This window comes from Bos indicus, chromosome 6, assembly GCF_029378745.1.
Source record: "Bos indicus isolate NIAB-ARS_2022 breed Sahiwal x Tharparkar chromosome 6, NIAB-ARS_B.indTharparkar_mat_pri_1.0, whole genome shotgun sequence".
Taxonomy (NCBI): domain Eukaryota; kingdom Metazoa; phylum Chordata; class Mammalia; order Artiodactyla; family Bovidae; genus Bos; species Bos indicus.
In genome coordinates this window covers 12,879,357-12,904,700 of record NC_091765.1, presented here as the reverse complement: position 1 = coordinate 12,904,700, position 25,344 = coordinate 12,879,357, and the positions used below count along the sequence as shown (strand labels likewise).

The 25,344-nt window shown below is 36.5% G+C and overlaps 1 protein-coding gene across 17 annotated transcripts in view; it reads right to left on the bottom strand.

Moving 5' to 3' along the window:
* CAMK2D (calcium/calmodulin dependent protein kinase II delta) overlaps positions 1–25,344 on the bottom strand; it is a 317,101-nt gene that overhangs the window by 25,231 nt on the left and 266,526 nt on the right. For 3 of the 17 annotated variants that reach the window (XM_070791027.1, XM_070791026.1, XM_070791033.1), the window contains exons 10-17: positions 23,947–24,069; positions 23,615–23,698; positions 23,128–23,170; positions 19,794–19,831; positions 18,381–18,413; positions 15,503–15,562; positions 13,275–13,316; positions 10,804–10,852 (exon numbers count right to left, since the gene is read on the bottom strand). In XM_070791027.1, the coding sequence (XP_070647128.1) occupies positions 10,804–10,852; positions 13,275–13,316; positions 15,503–15,562; positions 18,381–18,413; positions 19,794–19,831; positions 23,128–23,170; positions 23,615–23,698; positions 23,947–24,069 (472 nt within the window). The remainder of the gene's footprint in view (positions 1–10,803; positions 10,853–13,274; positions 13,317–15,502; positions 15,563–18,380; positions 18,414–19,793; positions 19,832–23,127; positions 23,171–23,614; positions 23,699–23,946; positions 24,070–25,344) is intronic. The other 14 variants (XM_070791029.1, XM_070791028.1, XM_070791031.1 and 11 more) reach the window with 7 other exon arrangements.

Here is a 25,344-nt window from a genome sequence, read left to right as displayed (position 1 = left end):
TTATGGGGTAGAGGCAGGGAACATGTAGACAAAGGTCTATAAAAATAAAAAAGTTGGGATGTGATCATAACTTATAGAGAATTCTAGCCTTTTGAGTGGCTACTAGGACATGGTATAGTTGATTGTCCATCATGTTTCCTTCCTCCTTCAATTAAATACTTATTATTCCTACTATCAATAACCTCAGATATGCAGATGACACCACCCTTATGGCAGAAAGTGAAGAAGAACTAAAGAGCCTCTTGAAAGTGAAAGAGGAGAGTGAAAAGTTGGCTTTTAAAGCTCAACATTCAGAAAACAAAGATCATGGCATCCAGTCCCATCACTTCATGGTAAATAGATAGGGAAACAGTGTCAGACTTTATTTTTCTGGGCTCCAAAATCACTGCAGATGGTGACTGCAGCCATGAAATTAAAAGACGCTTACTCCTTGGAAGGAAAGTTATGGCCAACCTAGACAGCATATTAAAAAGCAGAGATATTACTTTGCCAACAAAAGTCCGTCTAGTCAAGGCTATGGTTTTTCCAGTGGTCATGTATGGATATGAGAGTTGGACTGTGAAGAAAGCTGAGCACCGAAGAATTGATGCTTTTGAACTGTGGTGTTGGAAAAGACTCTTGAGAGTCCCTTGGACTGCAAGGAGATCCAACCAGTCCATTCTAAAGGAGATCAGTCCTGGTTGTTCATTGGAAGGACTGATATTGAAGCTGAAACTCCAATACTTTGGCCACCTCATGCGAAGAGTTGACTCATTGGAAAAGACCCTGATGCTGGGAAAGATTGAGGGCAGGAGGAGAAGCGGACGACAGAGGATGAGATGGTGGGATGGCATCACCGACTCAATGGACATGGGTTTGGGTAGACTCCAGGAGTTGGTGATGGACAGGGAGACCTGGTGTGCTCTGATTCATGGGGTTGCAAAGAGTCGGACACGACTGAGTGACTGAACTGAACTGATTCTTACTATTGCCAAACACTGGTCTAGATACTGTGGCTAAAGATATGGACAAAACAGTCAAAAGTCTGTGCCCTGAAGAAATTTATATCCCAGTAGGGGAAAAGAGCCAGATAATGATATATCTAGGAAAGGAGGAAAGCAGAGAAGGAGAATGGCAACACTGGATTTGGAGGCTAACAGTTTAAAATTAAAGTCATCTAGGAAGATCTGAGAGGATATAACATTTGATCAGAAACTAAAAAAAGAGAAGCAGCAGCAAGCACATGGAATCTATATCAGGACATATCAGGCAGGAAATGGCAAGTGCAAAGGCCTTGAGGCAGCAACCTGTTTGCTATGTGTCAGGATAGTGTTCCTGAGACATAATAGGAGATGAAGTCAGATAGTAAAGAGAGGCATGACTGGAAGAGGTCCTGATCTCTGAGCATCCTATAATCCATTCTAATTGCAATAGTAGCCACTAAAGAATACAAACCAGAAACAAGACATGATCTGACATACTGTAAAAGCATCTCTTTGACTTTTATCTTGTGAACTGACCACAGGAAGGTAATACCAAAACAGGCTGACTGGCTAAGGAGTCATGTCAATAATGTAGGCGAATGATGTTCATGCTGTTGTGGACCAGGGTGCTGGAAATAGGTCTAGTGAGCAGCAATTAAAAAAAAAAAAGAACTGAGTGTACACCGATTTGACAAACAGGAAAATCTATAGGATTGACTGATTGCCAAGCCAACAGGATTTGCTGATATGATAGACCGGGTGTAAAAGCAAAACTGAGGAGACCAAAAATCCTCCAATACTTATAACTAAAACTGTCTTTTTGTAATAAATACAATGCTACTTTTCATATGATGTACTGGCAAACTTAACACTGACCAATGGAAAAATGTCACACTATTAAACATCAAAAGAAATAGAGACAGACTACCTAATTCACTAAGCGTTAATAAGGACAGACATCTTATTCGTGTATCTTGGAAGAAATAGTCTTTAACATAGAATAAAATTTGAATGCAAAACAGCCATTCATTAGGGAAATACATTAGCAGATATGATTTCATTAAACAATGTACTAGATGACTGATAACTCCTTGAGGGAAAGGGTAAGCCATCTTTTAGTCTCAGCCTAGTCTATCGTATCCAGTACATAGTAGGTGTTCAATGATTTTTTAAAAAAGAACTGCACGAATCCAGATTTTTCAAATATTTTGTTAGGAATCACATTTGTTACATGCAACTGAAATTTTCTGTACTTCCTCACATATGACTATTTGTAGCTATGTTCTTATGTTTATTTTTCGATGAACATATTATTCCTTGTTTCAGAGTTATCTGGATACAAGCCAAAAACAAAGAAACTATGTTATCATGCAGAATCATCTTTATCTTTTCTAGGCCTGCTCATGAGGGCAAGAAGTCTGGCTGGTGCCTCCTTAGTGCTCCTTACACTGTAAGTGTGGTGTATTTGTTGCACTAAATTAAATAATGAAAATACTATTCCAAAATAAAATAAATAAAAACCATTCACTTCTAGACCGTCTGCTCTATAAAGCATCTTCATTCAGTAATGCTTTCTCTGCTTCCCCTGTAATATTCTCAATATATGGGTCTGAAATGGACGGATTTATAAGCTGGTGGAATGGATTAAAAATGCACAGGACCAAGATTTGTTTCTCTGACCACTTTAGAACTAGTTTCTCCTGAAAAAAATCAAAGAAACTATTTTGCAGAAATCCATACTAAAAAAAAAAAAGCAAGGCCATTTCACTGACAAGATGAATCACTAAAGAATATAAACATATACTTTCACATAACTTCTAGATATGTTTAATTAGTAGAGAATAATACAAACTCAGCAAAGGACACTAAAGTGATTATTTTACTAAAGTAATTATTTTATTCTAATAATTTCAGAATTATAAAGCTTATAGTTAAAAATATTATTTAAATTCTGTATAGAAATGCATAAGTCAAATAATAGTTTTAGATATTAAGTAATTTTATATAGTAGATGTTTTAAAAACATGAAATATACCCCCAATAATAATTCTTACTGGAATTTAATTAAAGTACTAATTTTATAGTCCATTAGTACTATAATAACTTTGGATATACAGGTCAGTAGACAATTTTTTTCCCATTTTAATAACATTCCCTAAAACTGCAGTGATTTATTCCTATAAGCCCAGTGATCTAATTCAACTTTGAATTAAATGTCTATTTATAATTATTCTCAACAGTTTATATTATTAACATATATTACTTTACTATATATTATTTTATAATGTATAACTGAAAATACTTTTAAAATATGGACCTTACTAGTACTGCATTAAAGTGGTATAGGAAAAAACCCCTGCAATTCTGTATTATTGATTTCATCATCTCTAACCTGGGGAAAGCAGAGCCACAGAGAAGTTATGCAACTTGTTTAACGCAAGTTGTATAAAAGCTGGAACTAGAAACAGAGTGTAGACTCCAGATTCTACCCTGGCGAATTCCAGCAAAAATCAGATCTTTGCTGGTGTTTTTATATCAGTTAAAGAAAGTAATTAAGTTATAATCTGAAAAGATAAGGAGCCAGAGGGGAGTAATAAAATACTTGAGAACTTGTACATATTAACTTTAGCAGCTTATTAAATTTTTATCAGGTAATGGGAAAAATAGATAAGATAAAAGTTTACAATCAATATATGCAGCTGTATTATAATGTAAATTAGATCTTTAAAACTGATCACTAAAATTTTGATTATATAAACTGAGTTGATTACCTCCTATTATTTCCATATAAAGTAATATCTATGAATAGTAAATGTTGTATTTTTAAACTCTGAATTTTGAAAATAAATTCAAAGTTAAAAACCTGATGGCTGAATCAAGATTTAAAAACTGATAGAAGGGATCTTATAACATACGCTTTCAGAATTTATGAGGATTTAATAAAATAATGCTACATTTTCCCTGTGGAGTTTTCTAAAACTGCACACAAATATTTACAGACTTGCTAAGTAAAGCCATTTAAAGAAACTTTAAACTGAGGAATGGTATTACTATAGAATGAGCTTACGCTTTTCTAATGATAAAATTAGTAGCTACATGTTTTTATTGGTTGGTTTCATTTGCTTTGATTTGATTTCAGACTTTGTTTTAAGCTGGGGTTGGCAAGAGCTTTTGACCCCATACTATTTTGTCAGCAGGGCTAAATAAAGCTGAAGCTATCACTGACGAATTTAAGATTCAAATCTCACAGAAGGCAAAAGAGTAAAGAAAAGAAAAGCAGAGTGAGTACAGTGGTAGAGTGGAATAAATTCTGCATCAGTTCTGTAAGTTACTGATCCTGATACAAAAGATAAACAGGTAGACACACAATTTGCAAACAGAAATTTTTCTTACCAAATCTTTTTAAAAATCAAAGTTTGGATTAGAAACCTAAAAGAAGTTACTAATACACTGTTCTGGGCTTCCCTGGTGGCTCAAATGTTAAAGAATCTGCCTGCAATGCAGGAGACTCAGGTTCAATCCCTGGGTCAGGAAGATCCCCTGGAGAAGGGATTGGCAACCCACTCCAGTATTTTTGCCTGGGAAATCCCATGGAAAGAAGAGCCTGGCAGGCTACAGTCCATGGGGTTGCAAAGAGTTGGACACAACTGAGCAACTAACACACACACACACACTACACTACAGGTCTTCTAAGATACTTTCAACCTGATGGAGCAACATAATTATCCAAAGTCTTTAAATAAAATATCCACGAGTTGCTTGATTTGCAGATTCTTCTGAATGCATGCAAAGCAAGTACTGAGTTTCAGGCTTCATGAGGATGGGAAGGAGACTGGCACCAAGAGGGCCTCTGCCCCAGGAAAGCCTACACAGAAGCCCTGATCTGCACTAAACAGTTGAATCTGAGTGTTTAGTCATCACACTGTCTACTCATGCCCGGATTTACAAAAGACACACACAAAAATCTCAGGAGTCAAGTGATTCTGTGGATTAGCTGATACCATGACATCCAGGTGTCATCACATACCAGGCCCCACTCAAGAGATAAGGCTGTCAGCTCCTGTGCCCTTAAACTGGGCCTTATGCAAACATCCTATGCAGCTTCATTACCTGTGATTCTATGCAGCATCACTTGCTTGTCAGCAAAAGGAAAAAGAGGAAAAACAAGCCTGAAGTCTCCACATAGTGAAGTGAAAGTGAAGTCGCTCAGTCGTATCCGACTCTTTGCGACCCCATGGACTGGGGCCTACCAGGCTCCTCCCTCCATGGGATTCTCCAGGCAAGACTACAGGGGTGGATTGCCATTTCCTTCTCCAGGGGATCTTCCCAACCCAGGGATCGAACCCAGGTCTCCCACATTCCAGGTAGTCGCTTTAACCTCTGAGCCACCAGGGAAGCCCTGCTGCTGCTGCTGCTAAGTCACTTCAGTCGTGTCTGACTCTGTGTGACCCCATAGGTGGCAGCCCACCAGGCTCCCCCGTCCCTGGGATTCCCCAGGCAAGAACACTGGAATGGGTTGCCATTCCCTCCTCCAATGCATGAAAGTGAAAAGTGAAAGTGAAGTCGCACAGTCGTGTCTGACTCTTCACGACCCCATGGACTGCAGCCTACCAGGCTTCTCCATCCATGGGATTTTCCAGGCAAGAGTACTGGAGTGAGGTGCCATTGCCTTCTCCGAGGGAAGCCCTACCACAATACATTTTTGCTTGTAGTACAGAGCTCCACTGGCCTACAGCTGTAACAAAGATGAAATGCAGCAAGAGATCCAGGAGGCTGCTGAACGGTGAGCTGAAGTGAGATGCTGGAAGCAGGATGAGTGGCAGAGGGCATGTACTGGCGCAGAGGAGCTCAGTGTCGACAGGTGCCACACAGCTCTGGCATTTAGGGAAAGAGCAGCAGGTGGGCCGAACTGTAGCACACCTATTAGGAAGAAGTAGCTGGCTCTGAGCAATGGTGCTGTGCAGGCTAGGACGTGGAGAGGCACTGCAGCACACAAGGACAGGCCCGGGGCGATGGCCACAAACCATAGGATAAGTCTTGACATGTACACAGAGTTGAAAGGGCCACTGCTCCGTAGCACAGGCCTTAGGTACGCCCACAGCTATGGACAGCAGTACTGTCAGCACTGCCACTTCCTCATCAAAGGCTGCTGCCGCCAGCTGTTTGATAACACTGGAAATTAATTAACTCATGAGTTGCTAGAAATATATTCAAAATTGAATGACTATTTCAATAATTACGGACCTAAAAAAATCATATTTTGAAAACATAAATTCTATACTTCTTTAAAGTATATAATGGTGTGTTATCACAGTGCTTCTATGGCAATAAATGCTTCATTAAGATGCTTATTTGTTTTTAAACTATTAATATCTCTCCATTACACTCAGTTTATTGACATAGCATTAGAGATAATATTTGGTTTTTGAATCCAGGGCAAAATTAGGAAGTTGCTCACAAGGGCAATATTAGGAAGTCAAGTTGTTGTGCTGGAGAAAGAAAACACAGGACCAGAAGCTTTTCACAAACAAGAGCTGCAGAGCAACTCCAAGTTCCCTGAGGGTGACCATGAGCTTGGGGAGGAACATGTTGTGGTTCTCACTAAATGCTGAAGGTTTTTAAGGAAAAGAAAATAAAAGGACTTTTAGATATGAAGTGCCCATATCTTGGGCCTCACTTTTCCAGTTAAGTTTCCTTGAGATTTATTGAACTAAAAGTAAAAAACAGCTTAAATTATAGCACAGATTTATGTAAAGCACACAGAAGAGTAATTTGACTGAGTTGCTGAAAGCTCAACTAAAACTAGCTTACAAAGAGAAGTGGAGCTCAGACAAATAGCAGGCATTTAATAAATACTCCATTAGTGAATGAAGAAACTGAGATAGCCTAAATACAGATCAAGAGTAACAGGGATTGAGACCACTTGAAAGCCACAGGCCATTTTAAACGGAAACTAACAAGCAGAGTTGGAGGAAAATGGGTCTGTTCCAATCCTGGCTTTCCAGGTTCCACTGAATGGAAAGGACCATTAATCATCCACCAATTAAAAAAAGAATCCTATGATAAACCATAATGGAAAAGCCTATTTAAAAAAAGTCTGTGTGAAAAATGACAACTAATGAGAATTTTCAAACATCCGTAGATCCTATTACTGTAAATGCACTTCAGGTAATGTCGCGACCCAGAGAGTTAAAATAATTTAAAAAAAAGCTACACACAACTGCTAGTCTTTCTCTTCCTCCAGAAGAGGGCAGAAAATGGCACTCTGTCACTGGCTCCCCTGGTTTCCTCCTTCGAGTAGGTCACCATGCTGTGTTAATGTCCCCCACCCCGTTTTCTTTACAGCGTCCCCGCCAGGTTGGTCCTTGGGGACGGGACAGAATGTGATGCCACTGGCCCAGGAAGCATGTGATACAGTGCTCAAAGGATCAGCCATCAGCATGGGAAGATGCGAGTCTAGGTGCCGCCTTAGGTAGGACAACCAGAAGGAGGGGATGGGCATATGCGGCTGCACAGAGGAGTGTGCTATGGGACTGTGTCTTGAAGAGCATGTTAAAAGGTGTGGTGCTTCCCCTGATAACAAGGTTGTATACAGAAAGGAAAGAGCTGAAAAGTGTGTGATTGGAAGGCATGCAATTTTGTGGACAGGAGACAGTCTTGTAGTGAGCATATCATTTTGCTCAGGTTATACACCTGATCGGTCTCTGTGAGTTTCTGGACATTGTATGTGTACCTTTGGGTTCTAACAGAGCTAGGCCATAAACATATTGCCTACCAAGCTATTCAGAGCTACGGCAAACTCTGAGGTAAAGAGAAAAAGAGTACAGTCCTCAGATGAATAAATATATTAGGGTCTTCCTGAAAGACAGTGCACTGATAAATGCAGAGATCCCCACAGTCATATCATCACCATAGTCAGTTCAGTCAGTTCAGTTCAGTCGCTCAGTCATGTCCGACTCTTTGCGACCCCATGAATTGCAGCAAGCCAGGCCTCCCTGTCCATCACCAACTCACGGAGTTCACCCAAACTCATGTCCATCGAGTCAGTGATGCCATCCAACCATCTCATCCTCTGTCATCCCCTTCTCCTCCTGCCCCCAATCCCTCCCAGCATCAGAGTCTTTTCCAATGAGTCAACTCTTCGCATGAGGTGGCCAAAGTATTGGAGTTTCAGCTTTAGCATCAGTCCTTCCAGTGAACACCTAGGACTGATCTCCTCTAGAATGGACTGGTTGGATCTCCTTGCAGTCCAAGGGACTCTCAAGAGTCTTTTCCAATACCACAGTTCAAAAGCATCAATTCTTCAGTGCTCAGCTTTCTTCACAGTCCAACTCTCACATCCATACATGACCATTGGAAAAACCATAGCCTTGACTAGATGGACCATAGTAAATATGTTAAAAATATTTGACAGTTTTATATACCACCTGTCTTACAGTAAAAATGACAGCCTGAGTGATCGTTCAAAGAAGTTTTCTAGACTTAATGTTTTCTGATGTCATTCAATATTAAAAAGGTTAACCGCCAAAAGGCTGTTGAGTCTTAGAGAGAACACAAATGAAGCCTAATGCATTGTATCTATGACTCTGTGGCCACAACCACCCTAGGAAAATGAAACAGACATGTAAACTTATTCACTGAGTTCAAGGAAATGAACCAAAGCATTTTGGGCTCAGTTATCAGCAGGACATTTCTTTCGATCTTAATATTATGCTTAATTTCTCTAACATTTGGTGTGTGAAGACTCAGCCTAACTATAACGACAAATACTGTCTCAATTTGTGAAATCCCAGAAGAAAGACGAAACCCATATCATTATGACTTCAAGAGAAGAATTGTTTTCTGAGAAGTACTGACATAATTTCATTTCACCGAGTAAATATACGCTATGAAAGTGAGACTGTCAGGGACTCTGCTTATATATTAACATTTTCACAGATTAAAAGCAATCACCCTAAACTAATATGCAGCATAGTGAAGAGTCTGATTCAGGTGAGAAAGACCACATATTGTGATCACCTAAGAATAAACATATTCCTTGGAGGATGACTTGCATACAGTAAGGTTTTGGTATTCTCCTAATTTGATTCAGTTATTTAAAGATTCAGTCTCACCAGTGGATAATGCATAAGTTATTTCTTCCTTTTGAATCTTGCTCAAGAGAAGAATGTAAAAGTCATATAAACATTTTGCTTGACTGAAAAAACTAATGAATCCAAGATACTTATAAAGATGATGCTTTCTGAATCACTGGGAAAGCTTATTGGCACATCTGCTTAAAAAAAAATCTTTTTATCTAATATGACTGGAATCAATGATTCACAAAATTACTTCAGTTCAAATTTTAACTCAGAGGCAAGAGAGAGATGAATAGACCTACCAAATAAAATCCTTTTACAGCTATCCACCTTTCCATTGTAAAAAATAATGACTGACTACCTCTAGCAGAGCTAGGTCAGTGCGCTAGTAATATAGAGACTACACTTCAATAGTGTCAGCTGTTCTGCTTGACCAAAGAGGAAGAAGTCAGCAGAGGTGACTTGTGGTCTGTAGTCATTTTAATTTCCCAAATTGCCTGTATGTCTCCTTGACCTGAGAATTTCCAGGTTCTTTATTCTGCAACATGAAAACAAATCTTCAAAACTGTATCTTACCAATGCCACCTAAAGAATGAAAGCCTATGGTGATACTTTTGGTGATAGGTAATAATCTTTCCAGACAATATTTAATTATCTGATGAATCATTCCTCTTAATTTGTGTTTTACACTTCTTTTCCTTTAATACTTCTATTTTAAATATCCCCGTTTTTAACCATTATTTTTCTGGAATCACTTTTAGAGAGCAGCCTGTAGAAACTGCAGTTACATACAATAAATTGAGAAAAATAGAGTACAAAATTGCAGAAATAATTGCAGTGGAAGAATCTGCCCAACAATGCAGGGAACACAGGTTTGATCCTTGGTCTGGGAAGATTCCACATGCTGTGGGACAACTAAGCCCACGCTCCACAACTACTGAGGCCATGTGCCCTTGAGCACATGCACTGCAACGGGAAAACCCACTGCGATGAACAGCCTGTGCACCGCAGCTAGGCAGCAGCCCCTGCGCGCCACAATAGGGAAAGCCCAGATAGAGCAGCAAAGACCCAGCGCAGCCAAAAATGAATTTAAAAAGAAAAAACACAACTGCAGCAAGATTAACTTCTAAAACAACCCTGAGGCCCAAAACAAGAAAATTAATTGCAAATGTGTGTTTAGTATGCGTGTGCAGAGTCCCTGAGAAGACGCTAGTAAGGGCACAGGCAATGACTCCTATATGGAGCTAAGAGAACCTGTGAATGGAGTGAATGGCAAGTGAACTGAATGGAGATCAAGAATATAGTAGAGAAGTGCATCAAAGTCTAGGTTTAAAAGGCTGCTAATTTCAGAATTTCACTGAAGGCCACTTGAGACCACTGAAAGTTTAGAAAAAACGGTTATTCTCATACTCCATTTTTGAATGTAAGTTATTTTCTAGTCAGGCATAAATCTTTTGTGTTACCTTTTAGACTGATACATTTACAATTTGATATTATGATCCCAAACACTCATTACTAGTTTTAAATCACAATATCCTTGAATATACTACATGTTATATATTGTTTCAAGATAGAGAAAATAATATGAAGAAAATGGACAAAATCAGGATATATAATTAAAATAATGTACTTATTAAAAGAAAATTATTTTTGTGTTTTAGAATAGGCCTAGTTCCTAAACTTACTAGTTATTTGAAATAAATACTTTTCTTCTAATGTATATGTAGCTGAGTTGGGATTTTCTATTTCTGATTTAATCATACCTTTCACGTCTTCATCCTCAATTGTTGTATTTGAGCTCTCAGTTGACTCCTGTTGAGAAGAAAACACATTTAAAAAGTTGCAAATCATGAATAGCTTGACTTTTCTTTTTTTAAAAAAATTGGCGAGTGATGTATGTATCATGCAAAATTCTTCAGCAGGCTGTGTGCATATGCTGACATGCAAATGGACAAATCTGTTACGTGGTCTTAACAGAAATAAAATGCCAAATGCTGCAAACATTTCAAAAAGGAGTACTCTGGTTGCCTAATCCCTGAAGCATGATAAATTGAGGCGATGTGTAGAAGCAGCCAAAGTATGCAGCTTATTTTAAGAGCTGTGGAAGGACGTGCTGTGTTGCAGTGCCCCATAAGGTGCGCTTCCATACGGACTTATGAGAAGTGGAATATAGCAGACTAATGAATTTGAACCTTAAAAGGAACAGTTTTTTTCCCCGAAATAATTAGCAATTAGCCCCCTCTTTGTCTAAGGCACAACATCAAGCAGTAAATTTGTAGGCTATTTATCAGCCTGACTTCTTTGTAGAGAGAAAAAGCATTTCATTGAGTCATTTGATGAAAAAGTTAAGGGTAGTACTAAGAGAAACTGAAAGTGCTTTTGAGAAGAATTTCCATGTTTGTGATCAGCACAATGGAATTATATGAATAATTTACTTTCAAGGAAAATTAAATTTTTTCCCATTCATTTCTAAATCAGAAGCTGGCTGTTCTTGATAAGAAACCCGCTCCCATTATGAAAAGACAAAGCTATTTCTTTGTAAAACTACAAATGAAGCTGCAGATTTATAAGCACACTTAAATGGACACTGTAGCTGCCAGTATTAAGATCTGTTCCTTAAAATGGTTGATAAATTTTTTTCATTAATAACGTAGTAATAAAATATTTCTAGCCAAGAAATTTAGTAATATTCATAAGAAAGAAACAATTTTCTACTTAGGATGATTAAAGGCTACTGCTGAAAAAAATTGGAAACTTCTAACCAATAGATATATAGTCAGTGATGAAAAACAAATTTTGGAAAATGATGCAAACATTCAGTGCACTTTTAGAGATTCAATATTCAAAAAATGATTTATGTAACTATGATATATATTTACTCCAAAGGGACAGACTAATCAAATATATATCCAGAGTCTCCACACACACAGAACCAAAGCAAAGAGTCTTCATGCGTTTCTTAATGTGACCTAGTATTCAAATTTAAACTCAGGATGAGGGTAAACCCATGCACTGTAAAAATAAACTAATTCATGTAAGCAAGAAATATCATGCAACAGCGCTTACAAATGACATAGCTAGAATTATCCAAGTGTCCGCTCCAGCTGCTATGCTTGGTCTTTCACTTGCTAATGATATTGAAAATAATTGTTCTTATGTGTGATGCTCCTGACTATCTGGAGTCTTTCAGGGACTTTAGAACATTTTAAGTGTCATGACTCTAAAATACATCTCATGTTAAGGAATATAACACTTCATTTTTTTTTTTTACTTTAATGATTTTAATGTTGACCAACTAAATGTTCAATCAGAAGAACTGTTTTCTAAGACTTTAACACTGTTGATAATAGTAAGGAAAAGTAACCAGTGACTATACTTAACATTTGAGAAAGATCTGATGAAGTATTTTTTCCTTCCCTTAGAGATGTAATAATGGATGAGAAGTAATAAAGTGAAAAGATGGAATATATTCAGAAACTGTCTACTTTCATACTACAGATGTACTGTGCAAACAATTTACAGTGAATAGGAAACACTCTGGGGAAAAGTTTGGATTAGCCAAAAAATTCATTTGGGTTTTCCTGTACCATCTTCATGGAAAACCCGAACGAACTTTTTGGCCAAACGAAGAGTTAACTGTCTGTTTACTGAAATGCATATACTTCAACAAAAAACAAACATACTTCACAAGAACTGAAACTCCCTGATTCTCCTTAAATTCGTCCCAAACAACAAAAACACCACCAACAACAGGGAATTAAAAGAAAAAAAAACAACACTATGACAACAGAATTAAACTCAAAAGTAACATTAAATTTAAACAAATAACTATAAACTCAAGTTTTTTTTTTTTTTTTTTTGAAGACAGTGGAATGACATAGCAAGAAATTCTAAAATTTCATGCAGAATACATTTAAGATACAATGCACAGACAGGCATGGAAGGAAAAACAGATGGAATTGCTTAAGATACACAGTCATCTCGACATAAAGACTTGTAAACTGGACTTTTCCTGACTAATGGTACCATTCATTTCTCTTTTACGATGTCATTCATTTTTGTTTTGAAAGAAGTCTGTGTATAGTTCCAGATAAATCAGGCCCAAGAGAAAGTAAGGTAGAAAAGGGTAAGGATTTTCTATCCTAATTTGAGATAATGAATTAATTCTGCTTTGAGTATTTGATGAGATGTGTAATCTTGTTAAAGCGAGATGATGTTGGTTCTTTCTGAATACCTTGTTTCCATCAGGGTTGTGGATTACAGTAGTTTGGGGCTCCTGAGTGAGAACAAAATAGAGAAAGAAACAGTTCGCATTGGTAAGTACATTCTTAACTAGTGTAGGGACAGGGCAGAGTGAGCCAGCTGCCACAACTAAACAGTGACAAGAGCTTAAGCGATGTTAACTACCGTCAGAGGCTGCGGCTGGCAAGATCTCTGAGGAAAGATCTCCCTGGTGAGCCCACGAGATACAGTGCTTTGGTATGGAGCAGCAGCATGCAAAAGACCTTATTCGTGATCAGCAAACAGACAAGGCTTTGAAGTCTGGAAACCTAAAGAGGCACTTGCTGTTTCACAAAGTCCTATTAACAGACAGAGCTTTCCTTTCTTCTTTCACCACCTGGTAATATCTGTCCCATGGAAAACTGGCACTGGAGATTAGAACTCTCTGAGATGATCTCAAATTGTCTGTGAAGACATTTTTCAGCTGTATTAATCTGAGAACCAATCATGCTGTCATAACACACAGAAAAAAACTCTTAGAAAACCTAGACTCATTGGATCACACTTTGAAAAGGGCTACTGTAAAGAATGTATTTCAAAAGTCCATAAGAAATTATAAGGAACGTTTAAAGTGTTATGGAACTAATCATATTAATCACTATGATCTGAGATGTATTGCTGTTAAACTGTTAGTTGCTCAGTCGAGTCTGACTCTTTGCAACCCTATGGACTGTAGCCTGTCAGGCTCTTCTGTCCATGGAATTCTCCAGGCAGGAATATTGGAGTGGGTAGCCATTCCCTTCTCCAGGAGATCTTCCTGACCCAGGGATTGTACTGGGTCTCCCACACTGCAGGTAGATTCTTTACCATCTGAGCTACCAGGGAAGCCCCATATTGCTGTTAAATCCCACGTTAATTTATATGTAAGAAATTTCTGCTTTATAGATTATATACATGGAAGATTTGTCTGTGAAGTCATGCTTTTCCATGAAGAAAATATTATTATTTTTCCTATTGTTTCTACTAGAAAATTGAAGAAATATTCCCAAGTGGAAAATAATAATTAAATAACTGGTGTAAAAAAATATTCAGTGTCTATACATCAGTGGCATGTTCGGTACTTTCATTACATGATGCCTCAGTAACTGGGAGTTACTGCAACCCACAGAGAATGTGCTTCAATCAGAAGCACTCTGCCCACTCAACCATCTCATTGCCACCAGTTTATGCTGCAGTACTTTGAAAGCATATTTACTGCTTCCTTTCTTCCCTTCCTTGGCTAGAGGTGTGATCAACCTGTTTTTTTGTTAGTAAGTAATCTTGATGAGTCTGTCCTTCCTTCAGATGCTTTCAGGTTGCGCCTTCTGGTTAACCTTAGGTGAAATAATCTCATAACATTATCCATTCATTTGAAATTAACAGTACAGAGGACAGTTTAAAAAAAATAAAAAACATGTCTGAAACTCATAAGTCAAAACATGGAATAGTTTGGGGGATATATTATGGAAATAAGAACACTGAATGCCAGTATTCAAACTTTGAATTTTAACATAATAGGGTCTCACAGTATTACACTGATTGAGTTGTTAATACTGTGAATTTGATAGAAATGGACTAAACTCATGCCCATTGATAATTCAAAGCTCGGAGCTACGCAATTTCATTCTCTGGATTAAAGTGAAACAGTGATAATTTAATTTAAAACACAGCAAACAAAAAGCTTTAAATTATCCAGTGCCTCTTTATCTCAGAAAGTGAGGTCTTACAAAGCCCTGTTGTCTTAATAAGAGAGAATGGGAACTCTGAATAAGGTCTACATTTACTTTCGTCTAGCAATAGTCCTTTTAGCTCTTCTTGATGTCAACAGTTGCGTCATGAAGAGAAGAAACCACGGTTTGCATATCTACAGCTATCATCAGAAGGAGAGCTAAGAGAACCAAAGCGCATTCTACTGTATTTCTAAGGCAGCATGCAACACTTGTAACTACAGAGACCACAGCTATCATCCATACAATGGTCAACAATGAAATGAGATCATCTCATGTTAGAAACACACTGCTTGACAACTACCTTAACAAAAAGGAAAGAAATGAACTTTTTTTCATATCTTACAAAGCAAAAACAAGAACAAAATAAAAAAAATAAAGTAAAATATATACGTATTTATAGAGTGAAAGCAAATGAGAGAAACAACAAAAACAGTAAAGAACTTAAGAAGGGTTACAAAGAGTCCAGGTATACCAGCGCCGGGGTAGGAATATTTTCTTTGGGGCTGGTTACCACGTTGGCTTTGTTGTTTATCTGTAGGTATGCAGAAAATAGAAACAGAGATGCCTTAAACCCCTTGGTAGCCAATGTCTCCACACGCAGCATGTCTACATGGAGATATAGACATGAAAATAAAGAGCCACTGAAGATGAATGTGAAAGACACCGTGATGACTGACAGGAATGACGATCAAGCCTAGTCTCCGATGGTCACACCCAGGCTAGGACCACGTCTGTGATGGTGGAATGAAAAAATGGACTTGGCTGCCTTGGCTGAGTCACCTTAGCAGACAGACAAAGAGCTGCTTCAGCAGAGCTCAAATCAAGTGTCAGAGTATGAAATGAATGTAAACATTTTCATACTCTTCAAGTTGGATTCTGTTTCCCAGCTTCCAATCGTTCTCTGTTATGAATACATTGCTTTTTTTCATTTGATTCTTGAGCCTGAAGTCACACATAGACTGTCTTTCTCTGGGAAGCCATCGTCATTTTGTTTAGTAGGTATCCAATGAAAAACTTAGATCTTCTGAGGAAATGCAGGCTTTATAATAAATTTCTTAAAATGATAAAGTCTGGGTCTCCTTTAAAAAATACATCTTCAATTATAAATGGGCAAACTGAACTGTTTATTATGTGCTGGATGCAAAATGACTTTATTTTTCACAGTTGTTTGAGAGGAAACACCAAAGTGCTATGGCTATTGTTGAAGACTACACTGGCCATACCATTCCCTTGCTTTAACATAATTGGTTTTGACCTTAAAGAAAGATAATTATCACTACGGAATCCACGCTGTGAAAACAATTCAGGAGGGTCAATAATTATTGTAATGGCCCACAGAGAAGACTGTTGACAAGTGGCAACTCAAAAGTGAGTTTCAAGTACTGGATTGAGTTTGGGTACTAAAGAATCAAAGACTAATAATCAACATTCATTTGAACTCATGCATGACAACTTACATTGTGGTTATCAAACAAATGTAAATTAACATTCATTTCTTGCACTCTATTACCTATTTTCTTTACATATTATCATCTAAAAAGACATGCCATGATTGTAGTATAAATATACTTAAGGACTTAAAGAGAAAAACATTCTGCATAAAATAATACCAGATGAATACTTAGGATCAGTTATACCAATTTAATTGTTTAGACTTTCTGGGAATCCTTTTTTTCATATTTTATACCTATGGATCATATTTAAAGTAATGCCAAGAGGAGGATAGAAGGTTTAAAAAATTAACTTGGGTGTGTAATATTTTGCTTTTCTGTTCATTCCTATGTGTGTGATTATTTGGTGTCAGTACTATTTAAATAAGCTATAACACTGTGCTCGGTGACATGCAGGAAAAGAGAGAAAACTTGGGGCTCTTTACTGAAAAACTAGGAAACCATCAATCTATATTTTGTGCATAGTTTAAATTTTTTCCTTAAATAAAAGTGCACAGAACTTAACATAAAATTTGTGCAACAGCCAAAACAAAGAGATAAGAGAGAATGGAGTTTATTAAAGAGGGGTCAAAATTCAGTATTTACTTTGGTATAGAATATATAAGAAGAAGGATACACATGCAAATAATTTTCTATTTAGGAAGAGCGTTGGCAAAACACAGCTAACTTCTTACCAAATGATCAGAAGCACTCACGATTAAAGCACATGTGTATTTAATATACATTTAATTCATATCAGTGGTTGCAAAGAATTAAAGAGGAATATACTGAGATATTTTCTGTTTTGAGATATGAGACTTGATTTTTTCCTAGGATGTGCTTGTCAAGAACTGTTTTGTTTTAGTGGAAATGTCCCGTGTGCACACCTCTGCACACAGTTATCCGTACAAATGCACATCCCTCAGCACACCCCCCGACATGTGTTCACACATAGCACACACACACTGTCCTCTTTTCCAAATGAGGGCCATCCTGTCCGGATGAGCCATCCTTTATTGTCAGGCATGGCAAATGTTAGTTAAATGAATATGTGCCTCAACCACCACTTTTACTTGTGTTTAAATGTACAACTAAAAACTTTTGTTAAAGATCAGCTTAATGATTTTTTTTTGACTGTAGAAAATATTTTGAAGGTTTTTATAACATTAATTAAAGACAACAGGATAATTTCTAGGTAAAAGGTTAGGAGTATTTCCTTTTAAAGAGTTGAATATCAAGCATGGGCTCAACCACAGCTGCCTTTTAAATATACAAGAGCTCTGGCACTTTTGTCTTTGAAATGTATTTATTTTGTATTATGGATGCAGAGTATTATTTAAAAAATTAAATGAAATCAATATTTAAATGATGCAGTGAGTTATTCTTACAAGGCAGGGGCAAGATATTCCTATTTTTCAGGTGCTGAGTTCATTTAGTTTTGAGGTTAATAATTTTTTTTTTCAAAAGGTGCTTAACTAGATTGGGTCCATGGTAACATCACTTTCATGCTATTTATAGAACTCCATGGTGGATGCATTATGGTTTATCTGAGCTAAGAATCACTGCTATTTTGGTAATCATGCTTAACTATTTAAAGACAATCCTATAGTAGTTTTTCACTTTTCACAATAATTATAGACATTAACTCTGTCATAGTCTTTAGTTTTATAAAAAAATTGCACTGTCTTGTAAAAGACCCTTTAATAATATATGGATGACAGTGTAAACTTTTTACATGTTTCAAAAATTCCATTTCAAAGAAAAAAATGATTGAAGATGGGCACTGTGTTTTGATAGTTAATTACCATTAACTTGTAATGGTCCTATACTTTCTCCACTTACACTAACTTAGGTAAACAAGACTAGTCTATTCCTAAGCGTGAATTTTCACAGAAGGAGAAATCTGGCAGAGATCCTCACCATCATCTGAACACTCGAACTGGACTTCCTTTTCTGAATTGACCAGTCAAAAAGAAAGGAAAAGAAAAAAAATATGACCGGTTGAATTTTTAAAGTATCAAAGCATGGAGCACAGAATAATTTTGTCTTTAAAGAGGAACTGTAAGTTGACTGGAAGAAAAAAGTTCTGGAAATGTTTCTTTCTATATAAGAATAGTAGTGAAAATAAATATCTTAATAGAAACTATGAGCTCTGCATCACTGAATACCACAGAAAAACAGAGGAGAATAAAACATTTGGAAAATTTAAAATACCACATTTCCACCAATGTAGCACTGGGGAAAAAGCAGACATCAACAGTCATTACTGAAATTTCTGTTGAATAAACTAAGCAGAAGGAAGAGAATATTAGATTGAGGAAAGGAATTAGTAAAAGGTAAATGCCATCCTAATGGGAATCACAAGTGCATGATCATCATAGCTCTGGAAATTCCCAAGTCACACACAGACAGGTGGTGAAGAAATGACTGGGCATGAACATAAGTGACAGATGATATTCTCTGTTCTATATTCAAAATGAACTGACCACTTGACTTTGGGTCAAGTTCAAATGTTAGAAAATTAATTAATTCCCAAGAACGTTGAAGTGTTCATGAGGAATGTTGGCATCTGCCATTGGAAGAGAAAGAAAAAGATTAAAGAAATAAAACATTGAGGTAATACTCTAAAAGATAACACACATAATTCATGTATAAGGTTATATTCAATCAAAGGTAAATTCCCACAGGAAAAAAACCCCAGCATCAATAGAAAGTAAATTGTATTATTTTGTTTGGAAACCCAAAACTTTTAGAAAGTAAAAATACTCTGCTGCTGTCTTTCTTGGGGAAATGTCCTAATAATTGTTCAGAATATTCATGTCAATTCTGTCTCAAAGTCTTACGACAGAAGAATAGGAACAATTAAGACCTTTATAAATACTGTCCAAGCAGAGAAAATAGATTTTTGAATTTTGATTTCCTAGACTTGATTTGTTTTTTTCAGTCTATAAAATTCAGCAGCCAGAATTTTAAAAGAACACAACATAACTATTTGGAAAAACATTTGGTTTTCATGAATTTTCAGGTCATCATGACAGTTGGAGGCTATAGTAAAGCAGACAGGATTTACACACTCAATTTCTAAAGTAACGCCATATAAAGTATTGTTTTGTCATGATTATTTAATATATAACAAGTAGAAAAGATGTAGCTTTTCTTGGTATAAATATCAGTCATTTCTGTATATTAAATTATTTTATATTTCATTCTGCATCCTGTATCAGGAACTATAAAAAGTATGAGCTACAATGATTTAGAACTTATATTTAACATTTAAAAATGATCCAGCATCTGAAAGTCAGAAATGAGTTTAGGAGCAGCTGTTTAACTTACCTTTACTCCATCCGGTTTCTTCAACAAACTCTTGGCTGCTGCAAAATGAGGGTAAAAATCAGTTTAGTGAGTTATCCACAGAAACCCACAGCCAGGCAACAAAACAGGTTATTGTCTCCTTCTACTACCTTTACTGATTTATGGCCAGCATATGCCCGATTATCAAGGTCACACTGATGAGCGCGAGCTTATAGGACATTGAAATACAGTATCACTTTTCTTGGTCTTGTCACATCAAATTTAGAACTGAATTCTTATTTAGTTCATTGAAAATAATTGGACACTTTGTCCGTTACATTACTGGACTTTATTTCACAGTTGGTTGCGAAAAGGATACTGGAACTTTAACTGGACTATGCTTTTGTAATCCAGAAAGTTGATTTCAAGTCTTCAGACATCAGCTCACAGATTGTATTACATGTTCATTCACACCGAAGTATGGTGGCCATGTCAGTTCTGCCACTTAAGCCCCTCTTCCTAGAGGTTTAAAACTCATTTGTGAAAATCTGCTCTGGCTAAATAGCATTCTTTTTAATATGTATATTTGAAATCAGATCACTTCATTTTTATAAAAATATTATTAATAATAACTTTATTTTAAAGGAAATGGTATATTATTGGCCTAGAGCAAATATTTCACACACTTAGTGTATGAACTTTAAAAAAAGGTATTTTTTTTTATGCATCAAAATCAGAATACAAAGGCTTCATAAACAAAAGCCTTTTATGTTGAAAAACTAAAAAATCACAAAGTTGAGGCATGAAAGGAAACAAAACGAAATCTTCAGAGAATTTCTAAAGTGCATGGTCTTTTATGAGACTTCACTTTTTGGGAGGGAGCGTTCAGCATTCCTTCTGTTACTGAACTCCTTGAGTATATTAAAGAGCAATGCTGTCCTTTCAAAAAATATACTTATGAATGGGTACATACACAGTGAACAGATTATGTAACTGTCAATGACAATTAGTAGATCAAGTTTAGAACATTTACAAATATGTAGGACAAAGTACACATTTATGCTTCAATTTAATGTTAATTATATATATTTAAATATATCAGAATAGAATTTGGTATCTGAACTGGAAGTACCTAGCTATGATAGAACTGCATGAACATGTAATTTCCTGACATCTGTTTGATTTGGGCTGTTGTTTTGCTATCACGTTGGTACAATTTTAACTTTAAAGATACAAACATGTTAATTTTATTTAGCTTTTAGCAACAGAGCTATTAATTTATTATTAATGAGACTATAAGAAATAGTAGCCTTAGCACTAATGCTGTGTGCCTGGAGCTAAAAAGCAGTATTAAGTAAATCCTGTGGCAGTTAATAGGTTAGAAAGCAAACTCAGAATAATTAGAATTGCAAGAGCAAGCAAAGAGAAGACAATGAGTTGGGATAAGCAGCGATTTGGCCTGGGAGATGCAGAAATGTCCCTTTTGGTTACTATTTACCTTACCTCACAAGAAATACATTCCACATAAAGGGAGAAAAGAAAAAATAAAAACAACTTTATAACCATATACTCATGGACAAATTACTTTAAAAAAGAGCATGTTTGGCAATGAAACACAATGAATACTCAAAACTAAAACGCAATATAAACCACGAGATGCAGCTGAGTCTAATGTTATTCAGTTGGTTTTGAAATGATGGATTAAAAAAAAAGTTTGCTTTTCATGCTAAGACATTCAGAAACGATATCAAATCCACATATTAGTCATGAGTTTTTAGTTTACACGATGATGAAAAGAAAACAAAAAGTGAGGTAAACAAAAAGCGTCCATACATGGGTGTATTTATTAATAAAGGCCCAATTTATGCCTAACAGTGAATTTAAAATGGAAACAAAATATACAATCTTAATTCTGAAGTTTTTGCCCCTGTTAGTCTGTCATTAACTATATATATCATACCATCCTACGTTTTAGTGATTCACTAATTACTGGGCCACAGTGAAATATTAATTTATTTGAATATAGCACATATCAGTTAATATTTAATGAGATGACATTGAATTCACCCATATAAATGTAAAATATATTAATCAGCTGTTCATAAAACAGGTAACTTGGCAGCAGCAGTAACAAGTTTTACTACACCAAACAAACTGGACAAAATACATACAGCTGACTAACACAGTCCCTCAATTTGCAGCATTACTCATTGCGTCATCATCATTGGTGTTGTTTAACAGGTTAGTTATTCTTTGAAAAGCTTATGAAATCACATTATATACAATGGGGGATTAAAGGTGACCACCTAATAACATGGTAAACAATAAACAGAAATTGGTTGAGCAGCTTGGAAAACATGATCACGATACAGGTCACCGCCTGAGATCATACGACACGCAGGTGAGGTGTGCAGCAGGGATAAAGCACTTAAGACATAGCTGGGTAACTGGACGCTGCACCGCACTCTCATACAAATAGTAAGCAAACGAAAATGGTAGAATTTTTGGTACGATTGTCTGACAATGGTTCCAAGTCTAAATAGCTAAACAGTAAGTTTTTAGCTGTCTTAACGCTTCAGTCCCTCCCCATACATAAGACTGATTAGCTTTTACCAAAATTTAAGTTTTGGAAACCTGATCCTTTGAGGTAACCCATCAAAGAAGGGGGGCTCCAAAACTCAATTTCTGGAAATAGTATATACTTTATGTCAATTCTGGAGAGTCACACCTACAATAAAAGAAATAGTTTAGCTTCTTTCAGTCTATTATTTAAACAAACTTATTTTTACCAGGAAATCATTTCAAAGAATGTTTATTACTGGGGGATAGGTTCTTTGTAAATTCTTAGGTTTAGATACCTTTGTAAGTTGTCATCATTCTTATAGCATGTAATTTCAAAAGAACTTAGGCCTAACAGGACTGGGTTCCTCAATAATGGTCTTCTAAAAATCTTTCTTTTTGTGATTCCCTGAGAGAATGAGACACACGCAAAAAGACACTATTCATAGTTATTACTTTATGAGATATCAGTTAATTCTACATTCAAAATACTGAGCTTCAAGCTGGGAGAGTATAGTTACAAACTGTGTCAGCTTCAGCATGGAAGACAGCTGGGTTTCGAGCTCTGCTCCAGCGCTGACCAGTGGTGGGGCCCCCGGGTTGCTCGAGGGAAGAGTGTAGTCGTGGGCTAGCTAGCACCTCTGTGAGACAGCACCCTCGTAAAACCCAACACGGCAGTCACAGGTGTGGAAGGAACCCATGCCGCCTCTTTGCCATCCCTGAACAACAGTGTCTTATGTAATCACTAAAAATTTTAAATTCCAAAAAAAGCTACTAGAGAGGAGAGGAGAAGGAGCAGAGTTCTTAACACATGTACCTGAAAAATTCCTCGTAGCCAGCATAGTGGTCAAGATGGCACCCTGTCAGAGCAATAAGAATATAAAATTAATGCTGCTTTTGCAAATCTTTAACCTAACAAGTAAGTGTTTTTGATAACAAGTCTTCTCCTAATCTTACTTTCAGTCAGAAGATTTTTGTTTCTCTTCAGTTTTTGGTTTCCTCAGAGTAGCAGGCCTATGTTTCTCATAATAATGCTGGGACCACCCTGGTGGGTGCGGCCAGGTTCTGATTATTAATTTGCACAGATGTTTTTCACTGAATGGAGGGATCACATCACCAGTGATCCTAGCTCTTCAGGGTAGTTTTAATTCCAGTGATATTCCACTTCCCCAAGATCCAGAAGAAGAAGAGTTTTGAGGTTTAAACATTTTAAAGCCCTTTCTAATATAGTTCTGTTCCTCATACGGAATCCCACTTCTCACTCTGCCAAATTTCCCTCCACACAAAAAAGTAAAATTTCTTACCTTTAGTTTTCTTCTCGCATTGAATTTCTTCAAGCAGTCTACAGTCTCCTGTCTGTGCATCATGGAAGCAACAGTAGAACGTTGCTGGAAGAGGAGAAAAATAAACTTAATTGAGGCTATTTAAAAGATATTAAGCATAACAGTACCCTCAACTTCATCAAATTTTCATTAGTGGTTTCTGTACCCATCCGATGAACTTATAAGTATTCAATTACAAGAGTTTCCTAATAATGAAAAACTGATTTTTTCAAGATTACTTGTTAAAAAAAAAAATCAAAGGAGAGTATATTTTTCACTTCAGCTCTTGGGGTCTTTGGGGCACGGTCACTTACACAGATCCACGGGTGTTTCAGTGCCTCTGAGGCCGTGATGCGCTTGGCAGGGTTGATAGTAAGCATTTTATTGATGAGGTCTTTGGCTTCAGGAGTCACGGTGTCCCACTCTGGTGACGGAAACTTTAAAAATACAAGTTTATAAAGAGTTTAAAAAGATACACTCAGTGGGACAGGGAAGAGCCAAATATACTAATCATTTCCTTAAGTAGTGTGTTTCTTCATCAATTTACTTTTTGTAGAAGTTAAATTGTATCTACATGTAGACAAACTTTTTAACTTTTTAGTTTACATTGGAGGATAGCTGATTATCAGTGTTGTAATAGTTTCCCGTGGACAGCAAAGGGACTCAGCTATAGGTATACATGTAGCCAAACTGACATAGGTATGTATCTATTCCCTCTCTATGTATTTATCTATATATTAAGATATTGAGTGTAACTATAAGGGACAAAGATGTACACTAAATTGCCATGTTATAACTAGTGATACATTTTTAAATTTGAAAAAACAAAATGAATCTTCTAGTCCTCTAAAAAAAATCTTTAATCTGCGAATTCAATTTTATGCAATATTTCTCATAACTATTTATGCAATTTTACAAAAGTCAATAAAGCTGAGAAGTTGTCACATCATCATGCTACTATGCCAAGGTTCAAAATGATGTATTACATACTTCCACATCTTGTAAGCAGTAACAGCAGAGAAAATAAAACCGTTTCAATTCCTGTTCCAAATGGACCTATTAACTGTCACTATTTGGAGTACAGCAGTGAGACGAAATTTGAGACTATAAGAGCCCAGCAGGATTTCATTTTAATACTTCAAAAAGGTTAATCTACTTAATTATAAATTTCATCAGAACTAAGTTCATGAAAGTAAACCAACTCTCATAACTTTTATTAGTAACCATTTATAGTCATAAAGTAATTTATTTTAAATTTCTGTGTAAGCTTTTTGTTGATAACTATGCCACCTCATATTCACTTAATAAGCATATTTAGTAGAAACACTATTCTTGATGGGTTAAGAAGGATGCATATCCCATTGGTTTCTTACAAAATATTAGGTGGTTTTCCCAATTTATGAATTTGTATAGACAATCCTGAGAAAAAAGCCGTTGTCACTGTGCCCTAACGGACTTCAGCTGGTTCACTTTTAGGAGCCACGTGTGACTTGTGACGTGCGATTGTCAGTTGTGATCACGTGCGTTTGTGATCCACTGGCAAAATGAAACACAAGAAAAATGATACTGACTCTTTAATACTTGCACATTTTCGCCAGTTTAATAGCTATCATTTTAATTCCAGAAGTTTCCTTTGGCCAGTTGTAAAAACTTGCTAACCATCAGGAACTACTGAGGAAACACTCAAGTCTGCTTCTTCATGATGTGGAGAT